The sequence below is a fragment of the Asterias rubens genome, chromosome 3 (genome assembly GCF_902459465.1).
Source record: "Asterias rubens chromosome 3, eAstRub1.3, whole genome shotgun sequence".
NCBI lineage: Eukaryota > Metazoa > Echinodermata > Asteroidea > Forcipulatida > Asteriidae > Asterias > Asterias rubens.
Genome location: NC_047064.1, coordinates 10,470,586 through 10,493,939, shown reverse-complemented (window position 1 = coordinate 10,493,939; position 23,354 = coordinate 10,470,586). Strand labels below are relative to the sequence as shown.

Genomic DNA, 23,354 nt, shown 5'->3' with positions numbered 1-23,354 from the left:
AGAGTACACATTTAGCAATTTTCTTTACAAGTTTGTAATTCAAAGTGAACACATAAACTATTTTTTAACAAGTTACTTATTCAAAGGGTACACATTAACCATTTTTTTTACAAGTTACTTATTCAAAGGGTACACATTAAAAAAAAATTTTACAAGTTACTATTCAAAGTGAACAGGAAAAAAAGATTTGTTAACACGTTATAATTAAAAGTATACATACAGTACAAGTCTTTACAAGTTACTAATTGAAAGTTATACACATTTTGAACAGACTTCTAAAAGTCTACACATTTTATTGCTGCATTTTGTAATCTTGACTTTCTTAGACAGTTACTTATTCAAAGTGAATACATCAGCAGATTTCATGAAGTTACTTATTTAAAGTGCACACATTTTTTCTTCTTCTTTCAGGTGGTCCTCGTCCAAAACCACCCGCACAAACAGGTAAGTTGATATTTGTTCAGTTTAATTATCTTAGTTTTTAGTAGACTTGATGACAAGTCAGTAGTGCTGCCCCAAACACTCATGCAACAGTCACAGTGCGATTATCGTCCAGGCAACGGTCATAGTTAGTGCGTGGCAAGGTCCGTCTGCATCAGTTGCCACTGACTCAAACACATACGGGGATCGAGGATGTGTGTACCGTCCCCATAAGCTACACTAGCTACCAACTTGATTTCAAGATAAAGTTTTTAGAAGAGGACAGTTGAGCAAATTTTGGACTCATATAATATAATAATATAAAAATAAGACTTATAAAGCGTTTTTTTTACAGAGGTAATCTACATAATTTTGGTTCGAATCCCACTCTTGTCAATTCTTTGTTCAACCCCAAAATCATTTCAAAATTTACCCAGTCAGTTTCCCTTGTGGTTTATATTGATATCTGAAAAAAAAGTCGCATCCCCTTAAGGTGATCCCCTGGCTGCCGCTTCCCAGGTTGTATCGTAATTTGGGTGTGATCCCTGGCTACACGGCAGTTAACGGTTGTATGGCTTCTGACTGGCACCCGAACAAAGATATTGACAAAATAGGGACACCGCCAATATAGGGCCAGATAGCTCAGTTGGTAGAGCGCCGGCACGTTAATCCGGAGGTCATTGGTTCGAATCCCACTCTAGTCAATTCTTTGTTCAACCCCAAAATCATTTCAAAATTTACCCAGTCAGTTTCCCTTGTGGTTTATATTGATAGCCAATTAATTTTATCAAACAATTCAAATTTGATTTATGTTTTACCAGGATTGGGTGTTGGAGCCATTATAGGAATTGTGGTTGCTGTACTGGTTATTATTCTACTCATCGTCATCGTATACCTGGCTCTGAAAACTCGACAAACCAAGTCACTCTTAACAGATCCAGGCCTACCTCCTACTCTGGGATTCGATAACGTCCTGTACACGCCTTCATCTGAAGAGGTCAAAGTGGACACCAAGACGGGCATGAGTGACGCATAACTACGTTGACACAGCTACTATAGCTATTTAAACTTTATAAAAATGTATCTGTTTAACATTTAAATGTAGTTTTTGTACTTTCTTTTACACTTTCAAAATTGTTGTAATTATCGATCATAAAGTTTAGGCCCTCAACCTCAAGGTTTTGATAAACTAGAAACACTTCTGCCGTTGATGGTGTGCGTCAAAATGACAATACTTTGATTTCATGTGTGGGAGTTTGCATTGTTATACTTCCATACTCCAACAATGGACATCCCACATTATGGCGTATTGGGTGATGACGTATAATGGGAGACTTTCAGGGCGCTTGGTGGCAGCAGACTTACCAGCTAAAATCCATTGTTCTCGGTAATGTGCGCACGCTCAGAACTATGTAAACAATGGAAATTTGCCTGGTAAGTCTGCTGCCACCTAGCGCCTCAAAGTCTCCCATAGGGCTTTTCACAAATCTTTCTGAAAAGATGGATTTTACATATTGTTTACTACACAATTAATTGAGTTCGTGTGGTTTCAATTTCCTTATTAATTGAAGAAGAAAAAAAATACAGGAATTTCAGCAACAATAACATGTTCCCATAGTCATTCAAGTTCATGAAGTAAACACCAGTTTCTCCCTATTTTGTCACCATCTTTGTTCTGGGCATGCCAGTCAGACGCCATACAACTGTTATAATTCAATTTATACACTTTGTTCACGTTTTGGTAAAAAGTTTTCATTTTATCATCACTGCAGTCTTATTTTAAATATCAGGATTAAGAAATTTGTAAATTCCAGTAATTGTTCAATTTGTTGTGTTACATTATTTGCCCTAACTGAAAGTAAACCTGAAATACTGACAGACTTATTTATATATTCCAATTTTCTAGGTTTCAAAACCATCTCTTTGGACAAACTTGTGAGAAGAAAAAAAAATACATTTAAATTAATGCAGACCTTTGGGGGAAAACTCGTTAGGTGTTTTGTGAGTAATTGTCCACATGAAGTATTACCTCATTGGTCTTACCCAGGATGTAAGAAAAATTAAATTGGAGTTACTGTAAAAATAACATTTAAATTAATGCAGACCTTGGGGGAAAAACTTGTTAGGTGTTTTGTGAGTAATTGCCCAGGATGTAAGAAAAATGAGATTGGAGTTACTGTAAAAATAGTTAGATTTTTACCCAAAGCTGAAGGTATTTCATGGTAATTTTTCTATGGGCAGTGTGTACTATTATATGAGATGAAATTTAATTAGTGTTTGTTTTGCTGTAAGTCATTAATTATGTAAATCTTTCATTCATAATCTCCATTTTGAAGGTATTTTTTTCCACTGCTTAATTTTATATTCACACTTCAAGTTCCACTTAATTCTCTTGAATTATTTAGATTTATTACAAGTAGAATTTAGATATAGAACAGTTTATTTTGTATGGGCCACTTCATGGATTCAGTGTTCACCGGTACAAAATCATTTTCCTGTAATCGATTAAACAGCTTTTGATTTAGTTTGGAAACATTGGTGTTGGTCAATTAATTATTCAGCAAAACAATAATTTGTCAAAACAATTATATAATTATGGTTATTTCAATTTATTTTGTCTTATCAAATTTAGAAGCAGGTACTTATGTAGTATTTTTTATTTTTCTCAGGATGCATAACATATTCAATTTAAGTATGTCATACTTGTAAAAAAAATAATTGTATTCATCTATAATATAATTTTTGGGTAAATAATTGAAGTAAACTTTTTGGTGTGTTCCTATAACATTGTATTATAGTACTATTATGTATAAATGGAAAACACAATTCAAATGTTGAACTGAAATATCCCCTCAATCTGTGTGGACATTTTAAGAGTCAAGGGGGAACATTCCAAGTATGTTTCTTGTATATCTGTTAAAAACACAAATAGATATCAAATTATACTTAAAGCCTGATTCATACTTCCTGCGAATGCTTTGTGTGAAACGAATTTGACAACACAGCTCTGTGTTCGCTGGGAATGGTACAGATGAGTTGAGCACAGCTCATCTCTTCTGATTTTGAATGACAAAATTTACATGGCATGCACATTCGCAGGAAGTATGACACAGACTTGATACAGAGTTTAATAAGGATAAAAAACATCATTTATTGTAGGCAAGCTTACTTTTAAAGGAACACGTTGCCTTGGTCTTTGAAAAGCGTTTGTAACCATTTGTTATAAAGTGCATATGGTTAGAAAGATACAATGATCCACACACACCTGCCTCGAAATCGCGTGGGTTTCCTTTTACTTTGCGAACTAACACGGTCGGCCATTAATGTGAGTTAAAAATTTGACTCCCATAAATGGCCGACCTTGTTAGTCGACGAGGCAAAAGGAAAACCACGTAATTTCAAGGCAAATGCGTGTGGGTCATTGAATTCTACATGTACTTTTAAACCATCTTTCTAAACATATGCATTTTTTAACTAACGGTTACAAATGCTTTTCAAAGACAAACTCGACCGATACAAGGCAATGTGTTCTTTTTAACTTTGGGCATGTGCAGTTTTCTCTTGCACAATGCATTTTAACCTAGAGGTCATGTCTGAATTGCTGCAGCTATTTCTAAGGAAGGTTTTTTATTTCCTATTGAAATAACGATCCAGCCAGAGCTGCTCATTTAGAAAATGCTGAATACTGCCTGTCAGCCTGGCTTCGTAAAACTCCTCCATTTCACCATTGCAGTCTTGATTCCCACCTGAGATTTTTGTCCATGACTGAAGAAAGGACCAAGTTTACATCGAGGGGCAAGCTTAAGTCAATTTAATTATATTTTACAAGCTTGATGAGATTTTCATTAAAACATCATTAATTCTAACCAAAAAAGACGCCTATTGTTGCCTGTCTAATTATGTAAAAGTTCAGTTTGTTGTATTCATTCTCCCCCCATTCATTTATTGTGTCCCATAGAACAGAGTCTTTAGGCATTTGAAGAAAAGTCCACTGTTGCCTGACTTTGAGAGAGCAGTTGCTGTCTCCCTTGAATGTATTCTATGCTTGGGTGATGATAACATATTTACACAGTCTAAAAGCTTAATATTTTGTATTCACGCCCTAAAAAAAACAGGTGAAATATACAACTATTGAGTGCATATGAGTGGATCATTGCAGAATATGGTGTAAAATGATTCAGATTTCAACGAGTGGTGTGACAATGCATGAATGAAATTCATTAAATACTGTTCATAATAAACACAAAAGAGACACCAAAACATTTCAGCTAAGTGATAATACACCTTTGGTAATTGTCAAAGACCTGAGTCTTCTCACTTGTTGATTCTCAACATATGCATAAAATAACAAACCTGTGAAAATTTGAACTCAATTGGTCGTCGAAGTTGCGAGAGAATAATTGAAGAAAAAACACCCTTGTCGCACAAGTTGTATGCTCTCAGATGCTTGAATTTGAGACCTCGGCTGATGTCTCAAATTCAATACAAACATTTTAGTGAGAATTACTTTTACTCAAAAACTAAGGTACTTATATAGAGGGAGCTGTTTCTCACCATTTTGTTTACTGTCAACAGCTTTCCATTGCTAATTACCAACTAAGTTGTTATGCTAACGAGTATGTTGAGTAATTACCAATAGTGTCTATTATAGTGCCTTGAATGCTGTGATTCTTCTTATCCTGTAGGTGGCGGCTGCCAGAACGGTTGGTACCAAATGGACAGCTATTGCTATAAATCATTTGGAAGCGCTGAGCCTGAAGCCAAGTCCTGGATTGATGCCGAGGCAGACTGTACAGATCAGAGTGGGCATTTAGCTGCTGTGTACGGCCAGAACGTTCTGTGTGAGTTTGAAACTAGATATTAATAAGGGAATCAATGTGTGGTGAAGAGGTTTCAACTAGTGGTTTAATCCCAACGAGGCCTGGTTCTTGATAGTTTACCGAGACGAAGTCGAGGTAAATTATAAAGAACCAGGCCTCGGCGGGTTTAAACCACTAGTTGAAAACCGATTCAACACACTTTGATTCCCATTAATAAATACCTTTTCGGTCAAAAACATCGTCACTTGTTGGTCATAAAGTAAAACAAATGCAAAAAATATAATTGTTAAATGATTTCTTTCAACACAACACCCCTCCAGCTATGAAATGGTAGAGCCCTTCGCTGCCCTCGCGTAAACAACTCCTTATAAGGGAATGCTGTGGGCGTCGCGCGTATCGTGTGATGTGGTACAACTCTTTCAGCCGTTGCTCTCAACCAATAGGAATGAAGAAACTGTCTTATAAGAACAGGTGCAAGGTCGCGTGTCACGTCCATGAGTTAACAATTTTTACTGGTCATTAACAAAAGGTTTATGCACACCCACGTGACGCGCTCTTCACCAATAGGAGTAGAGAAACTGTCTGGGGTATTTATGAATAGATGTTAAATTTGCATCGGGTGTTCCTGGCTGTGGCTGCTGTACATGCGCCGTAGCACCTTGTAAACCCTTACAAGTGCCACATAATTGCGGGTCTCAGAATCCATCACTTCAATAACCTATCTTTCTGAAAGTTTGTATATACTCAGCGCCTTGATTACCTTGTTTGCTAGATACATGCGCTTTATAAGACTTTGATATTATTACTGTTTTGGTTTTACCCTTACACCAATGTGTGTTAGCACTATATACTCGAGTCGTGGGTTCAAATCCCACCCGACTAATTCTGTGATTTTTTCACAGAACTCGGGGAAAGTACCGAGTATACAGTGCTAACACACATCGGTGTAGGGGTGAAACCAAATTAATAAACTAGATATTGGTCTACAAATAAAATATACAGGCTGGATTGTGTAGCAATGTTTGTTATTTTTTTATCATTAAATTTTTTGTTTTTATACTTGTGCTTATTTACTTCTACTAATACCTTAAAGGGAAGGTACACGATTGGTAATTGTCAAAGACCAGTCTTCTCACTTGGTGTATCCCATCATATGCATAAAATAATAAGCCTGTGAAAATTTGGGCTCAATCAGTCGTTGAAGTTGCGAGAAAATTATGAAAGAAAAAACACCCTTGTGGGACGAATTTGTGTGCTTTCAGATAGGAATAAAAGACTTCTAGCTAGAATGAACTCTTTCTCAAAGACTACATTACTTCAGAGGGAGTCGTTTCCCACAATGTTTTATACTATCAACAGCTCCGCTATTCTCGTTACCAAGTCAGTTTTTAAGTTAATATTTGTTTTGAGTAATTACCAAACGTGTACCTTCCCTTTAAAGGAGATGAGATATGGCGGACACTATAGGAGTGCACTGTTTGGGTGGATACAGACAAACTTACCCAAACCTTATGTAGTAGCATTGTGTCTACCATATCTCAAAATGGCTCATGGTTGCCAGCCGAAATCATACATGTACTGATTGTTACTAGTTTCCAGCTTCATTTTGATTTGCCATTTTCAGTCAAAAATATCCAAGTTACTAACCCCGTTGACTTTGGTTTGGTTTTTGAAGTCCAAGTCTTGGGTCTTAATTCAAATTCAAGGCAGGGATAACACCAATAATTAAACAAAGGAATAATTGATTGAGTATTGTATTTATCAATTTCGGGTAAACAAAGACAAATTTGTGGGACTTCAACATGCGACCTACAAGCCGGTGCTCCACCAACTGAGAGCTTTCTAACTCTGCATATATTCTTGCATTTTGTCATTATACTTGTATAGAATAATAATAATAATATTAAAAATTTATATTGCGCCCCTTACATACAAAATGATCAGAGGCGCAGAACACTTGTTAAAAAGGACAGAGTGGAAGAAAAAGACAAAGAAAAAAAGACTGGTCACCAGGCCAGTGCCCAAACAAAAGTATGGGGATACGTCTGTCCCGCCAACAGAGAACTAATTAATTACTTATTACATAGGCCTATCCCTGCTGGCATCGGTAATGTTTTGACCTTTTCAGGAGACAGACGCCTCTTATCCTATCTATGCTAAAATTCTAAACTAACTGGCAAGGTGACCATAGAAGAATACACACTAAAAAGCGATTTTAAACAGGTGGGTTTTTATGATACATTTAAAAGAGATGGATTCATGCCTGAGTCAGGATAAAGAGGTCTTCCCTGTATGAGGGAATATGAACTTGTTTCTTTTAAATATCAAGTAATAAACCAGAATGGGAGCTGACTTGATGTAATTTAAATTTGTTGGATGAACTAAATTTGACCAAAAAAATAATACAAAAGAAATGTAATACACTCAAACAGGATAAAATAAGTAAGTTTTCATATAGGACTATTTTATCAACAATGCTATTTATCTTGACGTTTTGTTGGTGATTGTTGTTGATTTGTGTTGTTTTTTTTTTTTTTGTATTTTTCAGCCTTACTAGAAGCGTTAATGTTTCAGTTGAGAAGAAATAATGCCTGGATTGGTCTGAACAAAGCGTCGACACCAGACTACACTTGGTCTGACGGCCATTCATATGAATTCTCACATTGGAAGCCTGGATCACCTGATAATGTAAATGTCCACCCGACTCAATTGTAGTTATAATATTTTGTTTAAATGAAATTAACAAAAACCTTCCTTATCTAGTCTTTCAGTGCCAAGGTTATACATGTACAATATATTTTATGTACTCAAAAAGAGTCATCAATTGTACATGGACGATCCATTATACATGTCATCATTATCACTCAAGAAATACTATTAACTTTGGGACTTACCAAGACAAAAATCAGCAAGATAAATTTGGTTTGGTGAGAAATTCTTTTTTTTTTTCTTTTTCTTTTTTACAGAAAGCTAAAAAAGCTGGAATTTTTGTGTAAAAAAAATGCTACAACAAAACGGGCACTGAAAGAGTAGGAGTTAAATACAAAAATTCTTTGGGGTTTTGTTACTTGGTTTTAGAACCACAGCTTCATCTGCGCTGTTGTGCAGTTTGTTTGTTCACCCTTTAAGTTATGGGGACCTTGCATTTCTGAGGAAAGAGGATTAACCTCATGCCCCCCCCCTCCCCATTGCCTCTTGTCGAGATCTACCTTGAAAATATTTTAGTTTGTCAAGATGTGATTTCTCAGGATTTTCTCAAACCTCAAGCCTTCTTGCAAGAAGTGAAGCAGTTGGTCCACATTGTGTCAAAATCTGTACTTTTGTTTTTCTGGTGATGCACAGAGTCTGTAAACTTGTACGAGTTTCGGTGTTCTGAAATAAAAGGGGTGCCCATGACAGCTGGCTAATATTTCCAGGAATTTCCCATTCGTCCAAAAAATTATATTAACCTAATATCTGATTTTTTCCAACATGGGCCAAGAGCACTTCCAATTTAATTTTCTAAAGGCGTTAAAAACATTTTCTCATAGTTTGATTTTTCAAAAAGCAAGCTAAAAAAAAGAGTAAAAGTCAGTCTGTTGTATATTTACAAGTTGACACACTCTAAATGTGTATGCAAAATAACTTAATGTATGAATTGGTTTGTGCTAGAACTATGAAGTCTCCTGAATTCCAAAAAAAAGGACTCTGCGGCAGTAGAATATATAGCAAGAGAAGTTCTCAAAACAACATAATCTCCACAGCAAAGTAGATATAGCTTGTGGAAGAACTGAGAAATCTCCCGTTCCAAAAAATCTACTTCACATCAGTAGAATAAATAGCAACACAAGCTCTCAAAACAGCATAATCTCCACAGCAAAGTAGATATATTTTGTGGTAGAACTGAGAAATCTCCCGTTCCAAAAAATCTACTTCACGTCAGTAGAATAAATAGCAACACAAGCTCTCAAAACAGCATAATCTTCACAGCAAAGAAAATACATTGTACATGGTGTTATACCGCAAACCAAATAAACCTTGATAACTCACCATGCAATGCCTTAAACACACTTGACACTTTTAGTAATTGTCACAGATCAGTCTTCTCAACATTTGTACAAAATAACAAACCAGTGAAAGTTTAAATTCAATTGGTCTTTGAAGTTGCGAGATAGTAATGGACGAAAAAAACACTCTTGTCACATGAAGTTGTACGCTTTCAGATGGTTGGTTTTGGGACCTTAAATTCTAATTACGTCTTTCTCGAAAACTATGTTACTTCAGAGGGAGCCGTTATAACAATGTTTTATACTATCAACGGCTCTCCATTGTTTGTTACCAGTTATTTTTTATGCTAACAATTATTTTGAGTAATTACCAATAGTGTCAAGTGCCTTTAAATCCCACAAAAATAACTTACTAATTACTCTTGTTTTCATTTGATGGTTCCATAGAATGAAAACAACAAGTGTGTGATGATGATTAACAATGAGGTGTCACCAGGACAGTGGATAAATGTTCCATGTGGTAGTGATGCGGGAGCTTCAAGACCACCAAAAGAGGGCTACTTCTGCCAGAAACCCACAGGTAACATTAAATATATTAATTTGGGTTTCAACCATATTGACCCATTTCACCTGACGTCATCATCAGAATAATCTTGGATGCGCCATTTTGGTGGTCAATGTCAACGTGTGTTATTCAGTGAAGTGCGCATTTTTAGGTGACGTGGCGTTTACACAGAAGCCTATTGACCACTGACATGGTGAGCGTGGTATCAGTCGCCGCGTGTGACGCACGTGCAAGGGGTCAACACACCAATGTGTGTGAGCCAAAACCCTCAGTTTTCCTGAGTTCAGTGGAAAAAAAAATTCACAGGCATGTTACTCGGGTGGGATTTGAACCAACAACCCTTGCAATTCTAGAGCAGTGTCGTACCAACTAGAATACAGAGATTACCCGGCAGCTAGTTAGCACTCTATATTAATTTAACGCTTTAATAGATGTTAATGGAGAGCTGTTCATAATTTAAAACACAGTGAGGAATGGCTCTCTCTGCAAAGTAATGTAACTCAAATTTTAAAAAGGCGTCAGGTCTGAAGTATTGTACTCCTTTTTTGTTGCATCTGAAAACACACACATTAATAGTGAATCCACAGTGTTTTTTTTTTTCTTTCCTTTTTCTCTTACATCATCTATGACCAATTGAGGAAATTTTCAAAGACTTGTTATTTTATGCATATGTTGGGATTCACTAAGTTTTGACAATGACCAGTGCCTAAAGATTGAAAACCCCATTCTCCAAATACTTGTCATGTGTTCATTATACATGTATCCCTTTTAAAACCACTGGACACTATTGGCCAATGTCAAAGACCAGTCTTCTCACTTGCTGTATCTCAACATATGCATCAAATAACAAACCTGTCAAAATTTGAGCTGGATTGGTCGCCGGAGTTGCGAGATAACTATGAAAGAAAAAAACACCCTTGTCACACGAAGTTGTGTGCTTTCAGATGCTTGATTTCGAGACCTCAAATTCTAAACTTGAGCATTCGTAATCAAATTCGTGAAAAATTACTTCTTTCTCGAAAACTACTCCACTTCAGAGGGAGCCGTTTCTCACAATGTTTTATACTACCAACCTCTCCCCATTACTCGTTACCAAGTAAGGTTTTATGCTAATAATTATTTTGAGTAATTACCAATAGTGTCCACTGCCTTTAAGCAAAAAACAAAATGATTTTTTACTAGCTTGTCAATGTTAATTTTCACTTTTTTTCTTTTTTTCTTTTAGATCCACAGCTTCCGTCTCTTCCATCAGGGGACAAATGCAATCAAGAAGGTTACTTCAGGTATCGCAATACATGCTACAGGGTTTTCGGTTCCATCACGCAGCAAAAGAGCTTTGTCGATGCGCAGAAACGATGCACCCAGGACCAAGGAACACTTGTGGCCATCCGTGACGGATTCTCGGATGCATTCATGGAGACGCTCCTTTATTATTATAAAATCTCAGATGCGTGGATTGGACTCAAGAGAGATGTGAGACTCAAGTTTAAAATGTTTAATTCCTACCTTAAAAAAACCCATATATTTTCTGTTTTTCTTTTTGACAAGACAAATCTCAGCTGGCCAAAAGGGTACAATTTAAATTTCAATGATTTTCTGAACACAAATTCTTTTTCAGGCTTAAAGGCAGTGGACAATATTGGTAATTACTCAAAATAGTTATTAGCATAAAACCTTACTTGGTGACAAGTAATGGGGAGAGGTTGATGGTATAAAACATTGTATGAAACGGCTCCCTCTGAAGTAGCGTAGTTTTTGAGAAAGATGTAATTTTCCACGAATTTGATTTTGAGACCTCAAGTTTAAAAGATTAAAGCACACAACTTCATGTGACAATGGTGTTTTTTCTTTGATAGTTATCTCGCAACTCCGAACCCCAATCAAGGTCAAATTTTCACAGGTTTATTATTTTAAGCATATGTTGAGATACACCTAGTGAGAAGACTGGTCTTTGACAATTACCAATAGTGTCCACTGTCTTTAATATTTAGTAAACGATAACTCAAGCAACACTTACTTTTTTTTATTTTTATATTGTTGAATTATTTTGTTTAACTCGAACAATCACTTTGGTCAAAGTACAACATTGTGTTGTAAAACCTTATTAAATACATAAAGAGCTAGGTCTCCCCCTTGATGGGGAGGTCTCAGTCTTGTTCTTGATTGACAACCGAGATGTGTCATTGGTGTGCTGACGTCATTTAGGTCAGCACTCTACTTTATTTGAAAGGCACATGTTGGGTAATTACTCAAAATATACATAGCACAAAACCTTACTTGGTAATGAGGAGCTGTTGTATAGTATAAAACGTTGCGAGAAAACGACTCCCTCTGAAGTAACGTAGTTTTTGAGGAAGAGGTAACATAGTTTTTGAGACAGATGTAACTTTTATAAAAAATTAATGTTTGAAATGGATACGAGACCTCAGCTGACTACCAATTGAGTACAAATTTCTGAAAGCACACTTCTTTGTACAGCAAGGGTGTTTTTTCTTTCATCATTTTCTTGCAACTTCAATGACCAATTGAGTCCAAATTTTCACTAGGCTTGTTATTTTATGCACATGTTGGGATACACCAATACTTTTGACTGAGCGCCTGACAGCAGCCACTCAAATCAGCTCTGTGTTTGTTTGCTAATTTCTTAGTATATTGCTCAATTTGTGTTTTTATTCTTATACAACTTGATTTGTTACTACACCTGGAATCTACAGGACTTTTTCTGTGTATCCTGGAGTCATCTGAATTGTGAAAATAGTGTTTTTCTGTTGGAAATTTTCACTGTCTCAGCTGAGAATTCTGGTGTATAAAGCTTACACACACTTAGGTGGCTGCATCCTGTGCAGTCATCCACCTAGTCCATGGACATTGTTCGCCCATCTGGGGACAATGGAGGTAAGTATCCTTTTCATTCTTTCTCTGCTTGCTAGACCATTGTACTGTACTGACTCATCTGTGGTCAGCTTTGTTCCATCAGCATCAATTGTGTCTGGTGCTTGCATCCTGCCAAAGACACATCTAGGCCTCATCCACCATCGAAGATATCTGAAATGCCCTGTTTCTTACTATGACAACTCCCCAGCCACTTTTCATTTGGAAATTGTGATTTTTGGTGACATTGCTATAAATCCCGGCCCTGAAGGTGTAAATAACTCAAACTCAGCAGAAGCTAGTCCAAACTCTGCAAATTCCTACTCGCGGAACAAGCTTCTAAGTCTCCGCTATGCCCCATCCACACGTGCTACAACTCTGCTGCCTTCCTGTACATTATCATTACAGAACCTTGGCCTTTTTGTGATTCCCAGCACTGTTTACCGACCTACACATCGTGGTAAAAAAGCTGGTCGCCGTAGAACTGTTCATAAACCCCCTGTACCCGAAGTTACACTCCCTTCTGTTCCAGTACCAGTGACTACAGCCAAATCTCAACTCAGCCTTTGTGTTCTGAACACACAGTCCATCTGTAACAAGTATGACGATTTTGCTGATTTTGTTCTGCAAAAAGATCTGGACCTTGTTGCCGTTTCAGAAACATGGCTGAGACCAGACGACAACTTAACATGTCGTCAATGTACGCCTGCTGGCTACTACTTTCATCACATCCCAAGACCTCACAAGACTGGTGGAGGAGTTGCAATACTGTACAGATCTACTTTATCTGTCTCTGTGAAAAGTAATGACGTCCAGTACACAACTTTTGAATCTCTTCATGCTGAAGTTTCCGGAAACTCTAAATCTGTTCGACTTGTCATTGTATACAGACCTGAAAGGGATTCAAACGGCCAACATGTGACTTTCTCAAGTTTTCTAAGGGAGTTTGAGAATTTGATTTTGGAATATCTGCTTCATCCATCGGAAATCATTATCACCGGCGACTTTAACATTCATGTTGATGACGTCCACAACACCAATGCAAACCAGTTTAAGCATCTACTTCAAGCTTTTGGTCTTACCCAGCATATCAAGGAGCCAACTCATCGTCTCGGTCATTGCTTGGATCTTGTCATAACTCGTGAAATCTCCCCACCAATTGCCTCAAACTTTATTATTCTACCTGGATTATCTGACCATTATGCAGTCATGTGTAACTTGAGTCTGTGCAAGCCCAAAGTCCCAACCGTCACTATAAAGAGCCGACAATGGAAACATGTGAATTCTCCCAAAGTGTTCCACGACATAGGCACTCATTTAGCAAATCTAGAAGTTGATCATGACTGCTTGGATTCCTATGTCAGCCAATATGAGAGTACAGTCAGTGACATCTTGGATAAATACGCACCTTGGAAAACGAGATCAGTCAAGGTCCGAACCGAAGTCTCCTGGTTCAATGATGATATTCGTACAGCGAGAAAGATCTGTCGTCAACTGGAGCGGAAGTGGCGGAAAAATGGCAAATTGGCAACACAACGACAAGAATATCGCAACCAATGTAAAGTAGTTAGGAATTTGATCAACCAGGCAAAGATCATCCATTATTCATCTCAAGTACAAGAATCCTCAGGAGATCAAAAGAAGCTCTTCAAGATAATTGGTAAGTTGTTGCTCAAACCCAAAACCCCTGTCCTTCCATCCACCTACAATAACCAGGACTTAGCAAACGAGTTCCAGAAATTCTTTGTCACCAAGATTTCAGACATCCGCTCATCATTTCCATCAGTCCCTTACAACGTGCCGCAGACATTGCCACATCTTCAACCAGAGTGTAGACTATCTGTGTTTGAGCCTGCCACTGTTGCTGAGATTCAAAGGGTTATTATGAAATCTCCTTCAAAATCCTGTGAGCTGGATCCAGTATCAACATCCATGATAAAGCAAAACATTGATATATTTGTACCCTACATCACTAAGCTTGTAAACGAATCTCTCAGTTCCGGTTGTTTCCCCGATAGCCTCAAAGTTTCCTACATCAGGCCGCTCATCAAGAAACCAAACCTGGACAAGGAGATATTTAAAAACTACAGACCGGTTGCAAACTTAAAATATCTTGGAAAAGTCATCGAACGAGTAGTGTCATCACGTATTTCTGATCACATTCATACTTTCAACCTGTCCGACGTGTTCCAGTCAGCATACAAGCCTTTCCATGGGACCGAGGCTGCACTAGTCCGTGTGAGCAACGATATTCTCTCTTCTATGGACAATGGTAACCTTACAGCACTAGTCCTGCTAGACCTGAGTGCTGCTTTTGACACTGTTGATCATAACATCCTTCTCTCTCGGCTCCAGAATCACCTTGGCATAGAGGACACAGCCCTAGCATGGTGCAAATCGTATCTCCACAATAGAACTCAGCATGTATGTACATGTATTGGCACTGCGATATCCGACCCTGTTGTTTTGAACTACTCTGTGCCACAGGGGTCGGTACTCGGCCCGCAGTGGTTTACGCTGTACACTTTACCGATTCGTGACATCATCCTCAAATTTAATCTGAATTACCATGTGTACGCAGACGACACTCAGCTATACATCACGTTTAAATCTTCTCAAGAAAACGCCAATGCATCTATTGCAAGACTTGAGAAATGCATCCAAGAGATTCGACGTTGGACACAACAAAACTTCCTGAAGTTAAATGATGATAAGACAGAGTTCCTTTTATTTGGGTCACGTCAACAGTTAACTAAGGTTTCAGTGCCATACATCTCCATCGGTGATGCTCGGATAGCTCCCTCGCTAAAAGCTCGGAACTTGGGGGTTATTTTTGATTCATCGATGACACTTCAGCCACACATCAACAATATTGTTCGTTTATCATCATATCACATCAGGAATATAGGTAAGATTCGCAAGTACTTGGATAAAAGTGCCACTGAAAAGGTCATTCACGCATTTGTTACTTCTCGTCTTGACAACGGCAATGCTCTTCTATACAGTCTACCTAACAACCAGATTTCCCGACTTCAACGGCTCCAAAATACTGCTGCCCGCATTGTGACACTGTCTAGAAAATCCTGTTCTATCACCCCCATTCTGAAACAACTACACTGGCTCCCTATCTCTCAACGAATCATCTTCAAGCTGATGCTCATTGTCCACAAAGCTCTAAATGGCAAGGCTCCCCACTATATTTCTGAACTGCTTCAAGTTTACACTCCATCAAGGAATCTTCGATCAAGTTCCATGCTTCTCCTCATTGAAACCAAGTCTCGACACTCATGGGGTGACAGGTCTTTTTCTTCAGCCGCGCCACGCATCTGGAACTCTCTACCACTTAATCTTCGATCTTGTGTTTGTACCGCAAAATTCAAGTCTCTTCTCAAAACTTATCTTATGTCACAGGTTTTCAATGACTAATTTTGTTGTGTCTGTTTTTCTTTGTGTTTTGTTTTTGTTTTTGTTTTTGTTTTGGTTTTACTGCGCCTTGAACACCCAGCAGGGTGGATATGTGCGCATTACAAGTCTTATTATTATTTTATTATTATTATTAGTGTGAAGAATACGGTCTTCGACAAGTACCAACAGTGCCTTTAAAGGCAGTGGACACTATTGGTAACTACTCAAAATAATTATCATCATAAAACCTTTCTTCATTACGAGTAATGGGGAGAGGTTGATGGTATAAAACATTTTGAGAAACAGCTCCCTCTGAAGTGACGTAGTTTTTGAGAAAGTAGTAATTTTCCACGAATTTGATTTCGAGACCTCAAGTTTAGAATTTGAGGTCTCGAAATCAAGCATCAGAAAGCACACAACTTTATGTGACATGGGTGTTTTTTTCTTTCATTGTTATCTAGCAAATTTGACGACCGATTAAGCTCAAATTTTCAAAGGTTTGTTATTTTATGCATATGTTGAGATACACAAACTGTGAAGACTAGTCTTTGACAATTACCAATAGTGTCCACTGTCTTTAAGTTAACCATGAAATGATCATCTGTCTCCCAATCAGAACCTCGGTACTTTCACTAAGTGGCTCACTGGTGAAGATGTCAACTACAAGAACTGGGCTGTGGATCGACCCACCGAAATCGCAGGAGCGGATTGTGTGCGTATAAGTAACGGCCAGCGATGGGATAATCTTGCGTGTGAGGCTAAACATAACTTCATCTGCCAGACGGGTGGAAGTAAGTCAATTGTCATCCTAATGAAGGAACATGTATGGACATTTTTATCAGCAAAAACATTTTTTGTGTGACAAACATTGATTTTCAATAGAAACCACATGGCTTCTGACTGGCACCCCCGACAAAATAGGGAGACCAGCTGGTAGAGTGTCGGTACGTAAATCTGGAGTTCATTGGTTCGAATCCCACCCAAGTTAATTCTTTGTTCAACCCCCCCCCCCAAAAAAAAAAAAAAATCAGCAAAATATGTTTGTGTAACCTACATTGATTGGTCTATAATGAAATTCAAAGAAAAATTTAAATGATTAAGCAAAATTCACCAAGTTGCAATCTTAAAGGCACTGTCCAAGCACTTTTGGTAATTACTCAAAATAATTTTTCGCATAAAAACTTAATTGGTAACAATCAACGGAGAGCTACAAACATTTTGCGAAACGGCTCCCTCTGAAGTAACTAAGTTAGCTTGCAAAATAAGAGTAAAACACATAATTTTGAGGCATATTTGTGTGGATCATTGTATTCTACTGTTAAAATATCTTTTTAACCATAGGCAGTTAATAACAAATGGTTACAAACGCTTTTCATCAACCAACTCGCCCGATCCAAGGCAACGTGTCCCAACGTTTTTTTTCTTCAAATGTATCTTTAGGTGAGGCTGGTGGCTGTGCCATGGGATGGTTCAATATGAAGAATATGTGCTACAGAGGGTTTGGCTTCTCTCCACCCACTGCCAAAACATGGAACGAAGCCGAGAAGGATTGTATCTCAAATGGAGGAAACCTAGCCTCAGTAACCACTCAGTACGTTCTATGTGAGTATTATCATTACCTACATACATACATACAACTAAATATTTATAAAGCGCCTTTACATCAAGATCAAAGCGCTGAAAAAAGCAATACCAATGGAACTATAAATGCAACAATTTCTGATACAAGTGAGTTTTGAGAGATTTTTTTTTAAAAGGCAAACAATTTCTGATGCGTACTGGGAGGTTGTTCCATACTCGCGGAGCAATAAAGGAGAAAGTTCGTTTGTGAGCAGATGAGAGTGTTCTGATGGTTGGGTGTTCGGTTATAGTTGTTTGATGTCAGAAGCTGATTGCAAGCTTGAGCATGGCGGTTGGTAGAGAGCAAGGCAAGATGATTAGTAGCCCGGTGTTGTTGATACTATAGTGACATTGTTGAAAATGACACACTTTCAAGTAATGTAGTTTTAAAGAAAGAGGAAATTTGTCACACACATAAAAATTTAAAGGCAGTGGACACTATTGGTAATTACTCAAAATAATTATTGGCATAAAACCTTTCTTGGTGACGAGTAATGGGGAGAGGTTGATGGTATAAAACATTGTGAGAAACGGCTCCCTCTGAAGTGCCATAGTTTTCGAGAAAGAAGTAATTTTCCACGAATTTGATTTCGAGACCTCAGATTTAGAATTTGAGGTCTCGAAATCAACCATATAAACGCACCCAACTTCGTGTGACAAGGGTTATTTTTCTTTCATTATTATCTCGCAACTTCGATGACCGATTGAGCTCAAATTTTCACAGGTTTGTTATTTTATGCATGTTGAGATACACCAACTGTGAAGGCTAGTTTTTGACAATTACCAATAGTGTCCACTGCCTTTAATCTGACAAAGGCTTCAGGGATGATTTTTTTTTCTCTTTCATTATTTTCTTAAAGCTTGGATGACCAATTGAGCTCACATTCTCACAGGTTTTTTATTTTTTGCACATTTTGGGATACACCAAGTGAGGACACTGCGAATACAATGTCTTATGGTCATCATCGTTCAGAGAATAAACTGCTTCTATTTCGTTAGGGAATTGTATTTTAAGAAGTACAAGCTTTGAGATTAAGAACTGCTTTGTGCATCATACTTTGTACCTTTCATACTTGCCAGCCTTACTAGAAGCATTGATGATTGACTCTAGACGTATGAATGCCTGGATTGGCCTGAACAAAAAGACATCAAACAGTTATGAGTGGACTGATGGAGCTACCTTTGAGTTTGCCCATTGGAAACCTGGATCACCTAATACGGTAGATACACATTCATGTTGTACTTCTCTCTTAACACCCTCCCCCCCCCCACCCACTCCCCCATAAAGATTATCTCATAGGCATGTCATGGCCAAGCGGGTAAAGGTCAAGTTTACCTTCTCAAGTTTACCTTGAAATTTTGGAACCGTTTGATTGTTTTAATCCTTTTTAAAAGGAGCGTTTTTGAGATTTCGTTGAAAATCCGCAGAGATTATATCGACGTGAGAAGAATGATCCATAGTTGAATACTACAATCTGAGAAATGTATCTACAGTAAAATTTCTCAGATTCAAATTTGGGGGGGGGGATAAAAACTATTATCTTCAAGTAAGCGTTGATCCTCCAATCAGATTGGCAGAATGGAGTGGTGATAAAAACCTTTATATAACACCCGAGCAGATCCTTGCCATTTGATTGGAGGATTGTCCGTCACGTGATAGCAAATAAAAGTGCCATTGCACGCTGAGTCACTCACCGTGCTTTTTCGTTCCATCCGAAAAGTACCATTGCACGCTGCCAGCGTGCAATAGTACTTTTCGGATGGAACGAAAAGGCTGAGTAAACACATATCACTGCGTGCGCGTGTCTTTGGTAACGCAGCAGTGTTACTGCAAGGTAGTATAATTACTTAACATTCGGCTTCTACAATTAAAAATTGTAGGCCTACGTTTTGTTTGTTTTGAAAGTTGTATCTTTTAATCAAAATTACAAAGATCTACTTGGATGTTATATAAAACAAATAATGAATGTTTTTCATTCGTGCAATGGTGCGAAATGTTCATTCGTTGAAAGCTGGAATGTTCCATTCAACTCGGCTCCGCCTCGTTGAATAGAACATTCCATCTTTCAACTCATGAACATATTCGCACCATTGCACTCATAAACATTCATTATGTGTATAATATTGCACGGCTTATATCACTACCATGCGTATTGTGTGTTCTATGTCATGTGCCAAGTTTGCTTGAAGATAAATACGTTATCACACGCGCGCTCATGTTCCGTATTCCACTCCCGCTTGTGTGATAACTTATAATATCATTTAACATAACCACCTTACTTTAAAGAGAATTGATTCTCATAATGCTTTATACTATTGAAGCTACTGTACTTTCTAACAAAGTAAGTTTTTGTTGCCATGGATTGTAAGAGTGATCACCAAATTGATTCCTATGGCTTTAAAGGGAGTGGGTACCTTTGGACAATTAGCTCTTGGTCCAATTTTGTAGAGCTGTTTAAGCAGGCATTAATATTTAACAAATGTCTGCTTTACAAAATTAAGCAAAGCACTAGTCACAAATTCTGACATAAATATGGTATTTTGGCTGAGACCCTTTTTTGGGTTTGCACTAAAGCTGTTTTTTGTGCCTGAGCAGCTCTATGAAATTGATTCCTGATCCACAGAGTGTGGGTTCGAGTCCCAGTCGTGGCGCTCATGTCTTTGAGCAAGATACTTTACCCTTATTGCTTTGTCCTTTGGATGGGCCATTAATTAAGCCATTGGACACTTTCGGAACAGAACAAAAATTAAAGTCCACAGATTTACAAATAACTTACAGGGTTTACAGAAGGTAATGGTAAAAGACTTCTCTTGAAATATTATTCCATGAAGTGCTTTACTTTTTGAGAAAACATTCAAACTATATCAATTCTCGATATCGAGAACTACGGATTTATTTTAAACACATGTCATGACACGGCGAAACGTGCGAAAACAAGGTTGGGTTTTCCCGTTGTTTTCTCCCGACTCTGATAACCAATTGAGCCTAAATTTTCACAGGTTTGTTATTTTATATATAAGTTGTGATACACGAAGTGTGCACCTTGGACAATACTGTTTACCGAAAGTGTATAATGGCTTAAAGCCATAGGCCCCATGAACTAGGATTGGTAGTGCTCGTAAAAGAACACAGAACACTTATCGTAGAACAATGTTGTGGGTTTTTTTGTAAAGATAAACACATTTAGAACAGATTATTACTGGAACATGAACTTTATTTATAACTCAACTCCATGGAAAACATGGCGCCGGCTTAAACGCGTAACAAGCAATCTGTAGGTAGTGCCCTCAGTGTTGCACTAGGGAAAGTAAACATGGAATAGCAAAAGGGTTTGTAAACAAAACAAGTAGGAGTTGACCCCTGTGTTTCTGGTTTACATGGCAAGCACTCGTGTTTACAGTTTTTTTCCGGCTTATGAGCTACAGCAATTTATGAGGTCACTTATTAGGCATCCTTGTTTTCATTACCAGAAGTATATGATTGTAATAAAAATTCTGCCTCTTTGATTCTATTTTGAAACAGAACACTGCAAGTAAATGCGTCATGATATTGAATAGCGAGGTGGCACCTGGTTTGTGGAGCAACTTCCCATGTGGTGATGGTCAACGTGATCCAAGACAGGGATATTTCTGTCAGAAACGAGCAGGTGAGATTCATGAATTGGAATGCAGTAAAAATTCCTCCGGGTAGTGTGGAAGTATCATGGCCGAGCGATTAAGAGCACCAAGTTCAAACTGTGGTGCAGAGTGTGGATTCGAGTCCCAGTCTTGACACTTGTGGCAATAAGCAAAACACTTTACCATTGCTTTGTCCTTCGGATGGGACATAAAGTCATTGGTCCTGTGTGTTGTGCAACGCACGTAAAAGAAGGGGTTCGCCCTAGTGTTCCTGACTGTGGTTGCTGAATGTCCCGTTGTACCTTGTTAACCCTTATAAGGTGCTATGTACATAATTGGATCTCAGAATTCATAACTTCAATAACCTATCTTTCTGAAATTCTTTTCATACTAAGCGCTTTGTTGGTAGATATGTACACTATTGTATATAAAACTTTAATATTATAGCGAACCCGCTAGATGATAAAAATCCTTTACACAAATATTTCGAAATGTAATGTAGGTGAGGGTGTTATACGCCTCTCTTAATATTTATGCATGGCGTCATCATTCTAACCCAAAATCAAGCTATTGCGCACGTCCGCCACTACTTGCAGTGGCTGCGCCCACCTCGTTTTGGGTTAGACAACGTACCTTATGCATACTTTTGGAAACTTATAGGGGTCTAATATTTTGGGCCTCCTTAGCGCTATATGTTTTTCAAATCAGCATTGATTGATAGGTGAAAGTTTTACGACTGTTAGCCAGCAATAACTAAAGTTTCTTTTGTACTACACTACCAAAACTGTCCAAACACACTAAATATACATTCATAATGCTTGCATTTCCTTTTGGTTGAGTGAAATTAAAAGACATCGTCAAAAAAGACATTTTCTGCTCAGTACTCACTGTTGTTTTTCTGCCGCATCGCACCAGCCTACTACATGTAGATCGACGAACTGCCGAGCCGTGGCCGAGTCGAACTGTAAAAGCGGTGTTACAAGGCAGTGCAGCAGTGCGTGGGTGCTGTCCGTTTCCCGCCGTTCGCGGATAAAGCTTGCACGCACTGTGGCGGCCATATTGGATTTGGGATTTTGAGGCATTATGGGACATTTTTGAGCTTGGCATACAGCAAAGTCGAGCTCAGCACCCCTCAACACCCCTAAAAAACTTGTATGCCATAAATTAACACAATTTGCCTTCAGGGTTGATTTTTTTTTAAAGTTTACCCAGTCTATCTTTGGCCCTTTACTTATTCATCGCGATTTATGGAGCGTCACGTCCCACGATACATAGCTTTGTTACAGCACCAAATAAAGTGAGTTTTCGGGACATGCTGTGTGCCAAAAATCTAATCTATCTACTGTTTTTTTTTTACCACTCTGTTTTGGGGTTTTTTTTCGGGGGGGGGGGCGATAAGAGTGTAGGCCTCTTTTTAGTTTATTCTCATCTGAATTTGTCCTGTAAACTTTCTGGTCAATAGGCTGCGCGTTACGGGAGCACTAAACGTGATTGTGAACGTTAATAAGTGTATTGTTTATTGTCACTTTGGGCTTATTGCTTCTCGCAAAATTTTAACGACACAATTTCTGACCGTTCATGTTCACGCTGCTCTAGGAACAAACCTCCATACATCCCATATCTCTGGAACCCTATATCGTACAAACTAAATAAAAACAGTAAATTCGTCCTCACTCCTTAATTTTCTCTAACTTATTTCACTTTCAGAAAGCATGTCAAGTTATTTTTAGGGTGTGTTACATCCAGTTTGGGTCAATTTTGTAATAGACAAACTCCTAAAAAAGTACCCCATTCAGCCGCATCGGAGGGCTCTTTTGTTAACATTATCTCCAGTAACCAACCCGACGGGCCGATTGCTAAAGTAGGCTACAAAATGGATTTGGCAAAATGTACATTCTGAGACCTGACCGACACACTGCTCTAACCAATTTTGTGAATGGACTTATTCAAAAGAAACTTAATGTCGTTTTGCTCCACAACTTTGACCAAATGCAAAGTTCTTTTTTTACAGCTTCAAAACAGCCTTTGACGTACGTGCATAAGTTTCAC

The 23,354-nt window shown here is 38.0% G+C and overlaps 2 protein-coding genes across 3 annotated transcripts in view; both read left to right on the top strand.

Annotated features, from left to right (window-relative positions):
- The window catches only part of LOC117288187 (macrophage mannose receptor 1-like), a 58,165-nt gene extending 56,356 nt beyond the window's left edge, over positions 1 to 1,809 (top strand). The window contains exons 45-46 of the mRNA XM_033768928.1: positions 412 to 444; positions 1,242 to 1,809. Coding sequence (XP_033624819.1) covers positions 412 to 444; positions 1,242 to 1,456 — 248 coding nt within the window. The 3' untranslated portion in view covers positions 1,457 to 1,809. The remainder of the gene's footprint in view (positions 1 to 411; positions 445 to 1,241) is intronic.
- Positions 1,810 to 5,133: 3,324 nt separating this feature from the next.
- The window catches only part of LOC117288421 (macrophage mannose receptor 1-like), a 33,056-nt gene continuing 14,835 nt past the window's right edge, over positions 5,134 to 23,354 (top strand). For both annotated transcript variants that reach the window (XR_004518879.1, XM_033769277.1), the window contains exons 1-8: positions 5,134 to 5,261; positions 7,789 to 7,928; positions 9,674 to 9,806; positions 11,017 to 11,264; positions 16,684 to 16,858; positions 17,508 to 17,669; positions 18,768 to 18,907; positions 21,211 to 21,334. Coding sequence is in view for 1 of the 2 variants with exons in the window: in XM_033769277.1 (XP_033625168.1) it covers positions 5,135 to 5,261; positions 7,789 to 7,928; positions 9,674 to 9,806; positions 11,017 to 11,264; positions 16,684 to 16,858; positions 17,508 to 17,669; positions 18,768 to 18,907; positions 21,211 to 21,334 (1,249 nt within the window). In the remaining variant the exon portion in view is untranslated. The remainder of the gene's footprint in view (positions 5,262 to 7,788; positions 7,929 to 9,673; positions 9,807 to 11,016; positions 11,265 to 16,683; positions 16,859 to 17,507; positions 17,670 to 18,767; positions 18,908 to 21,210; positions 21,335 to 23,354) is intronic.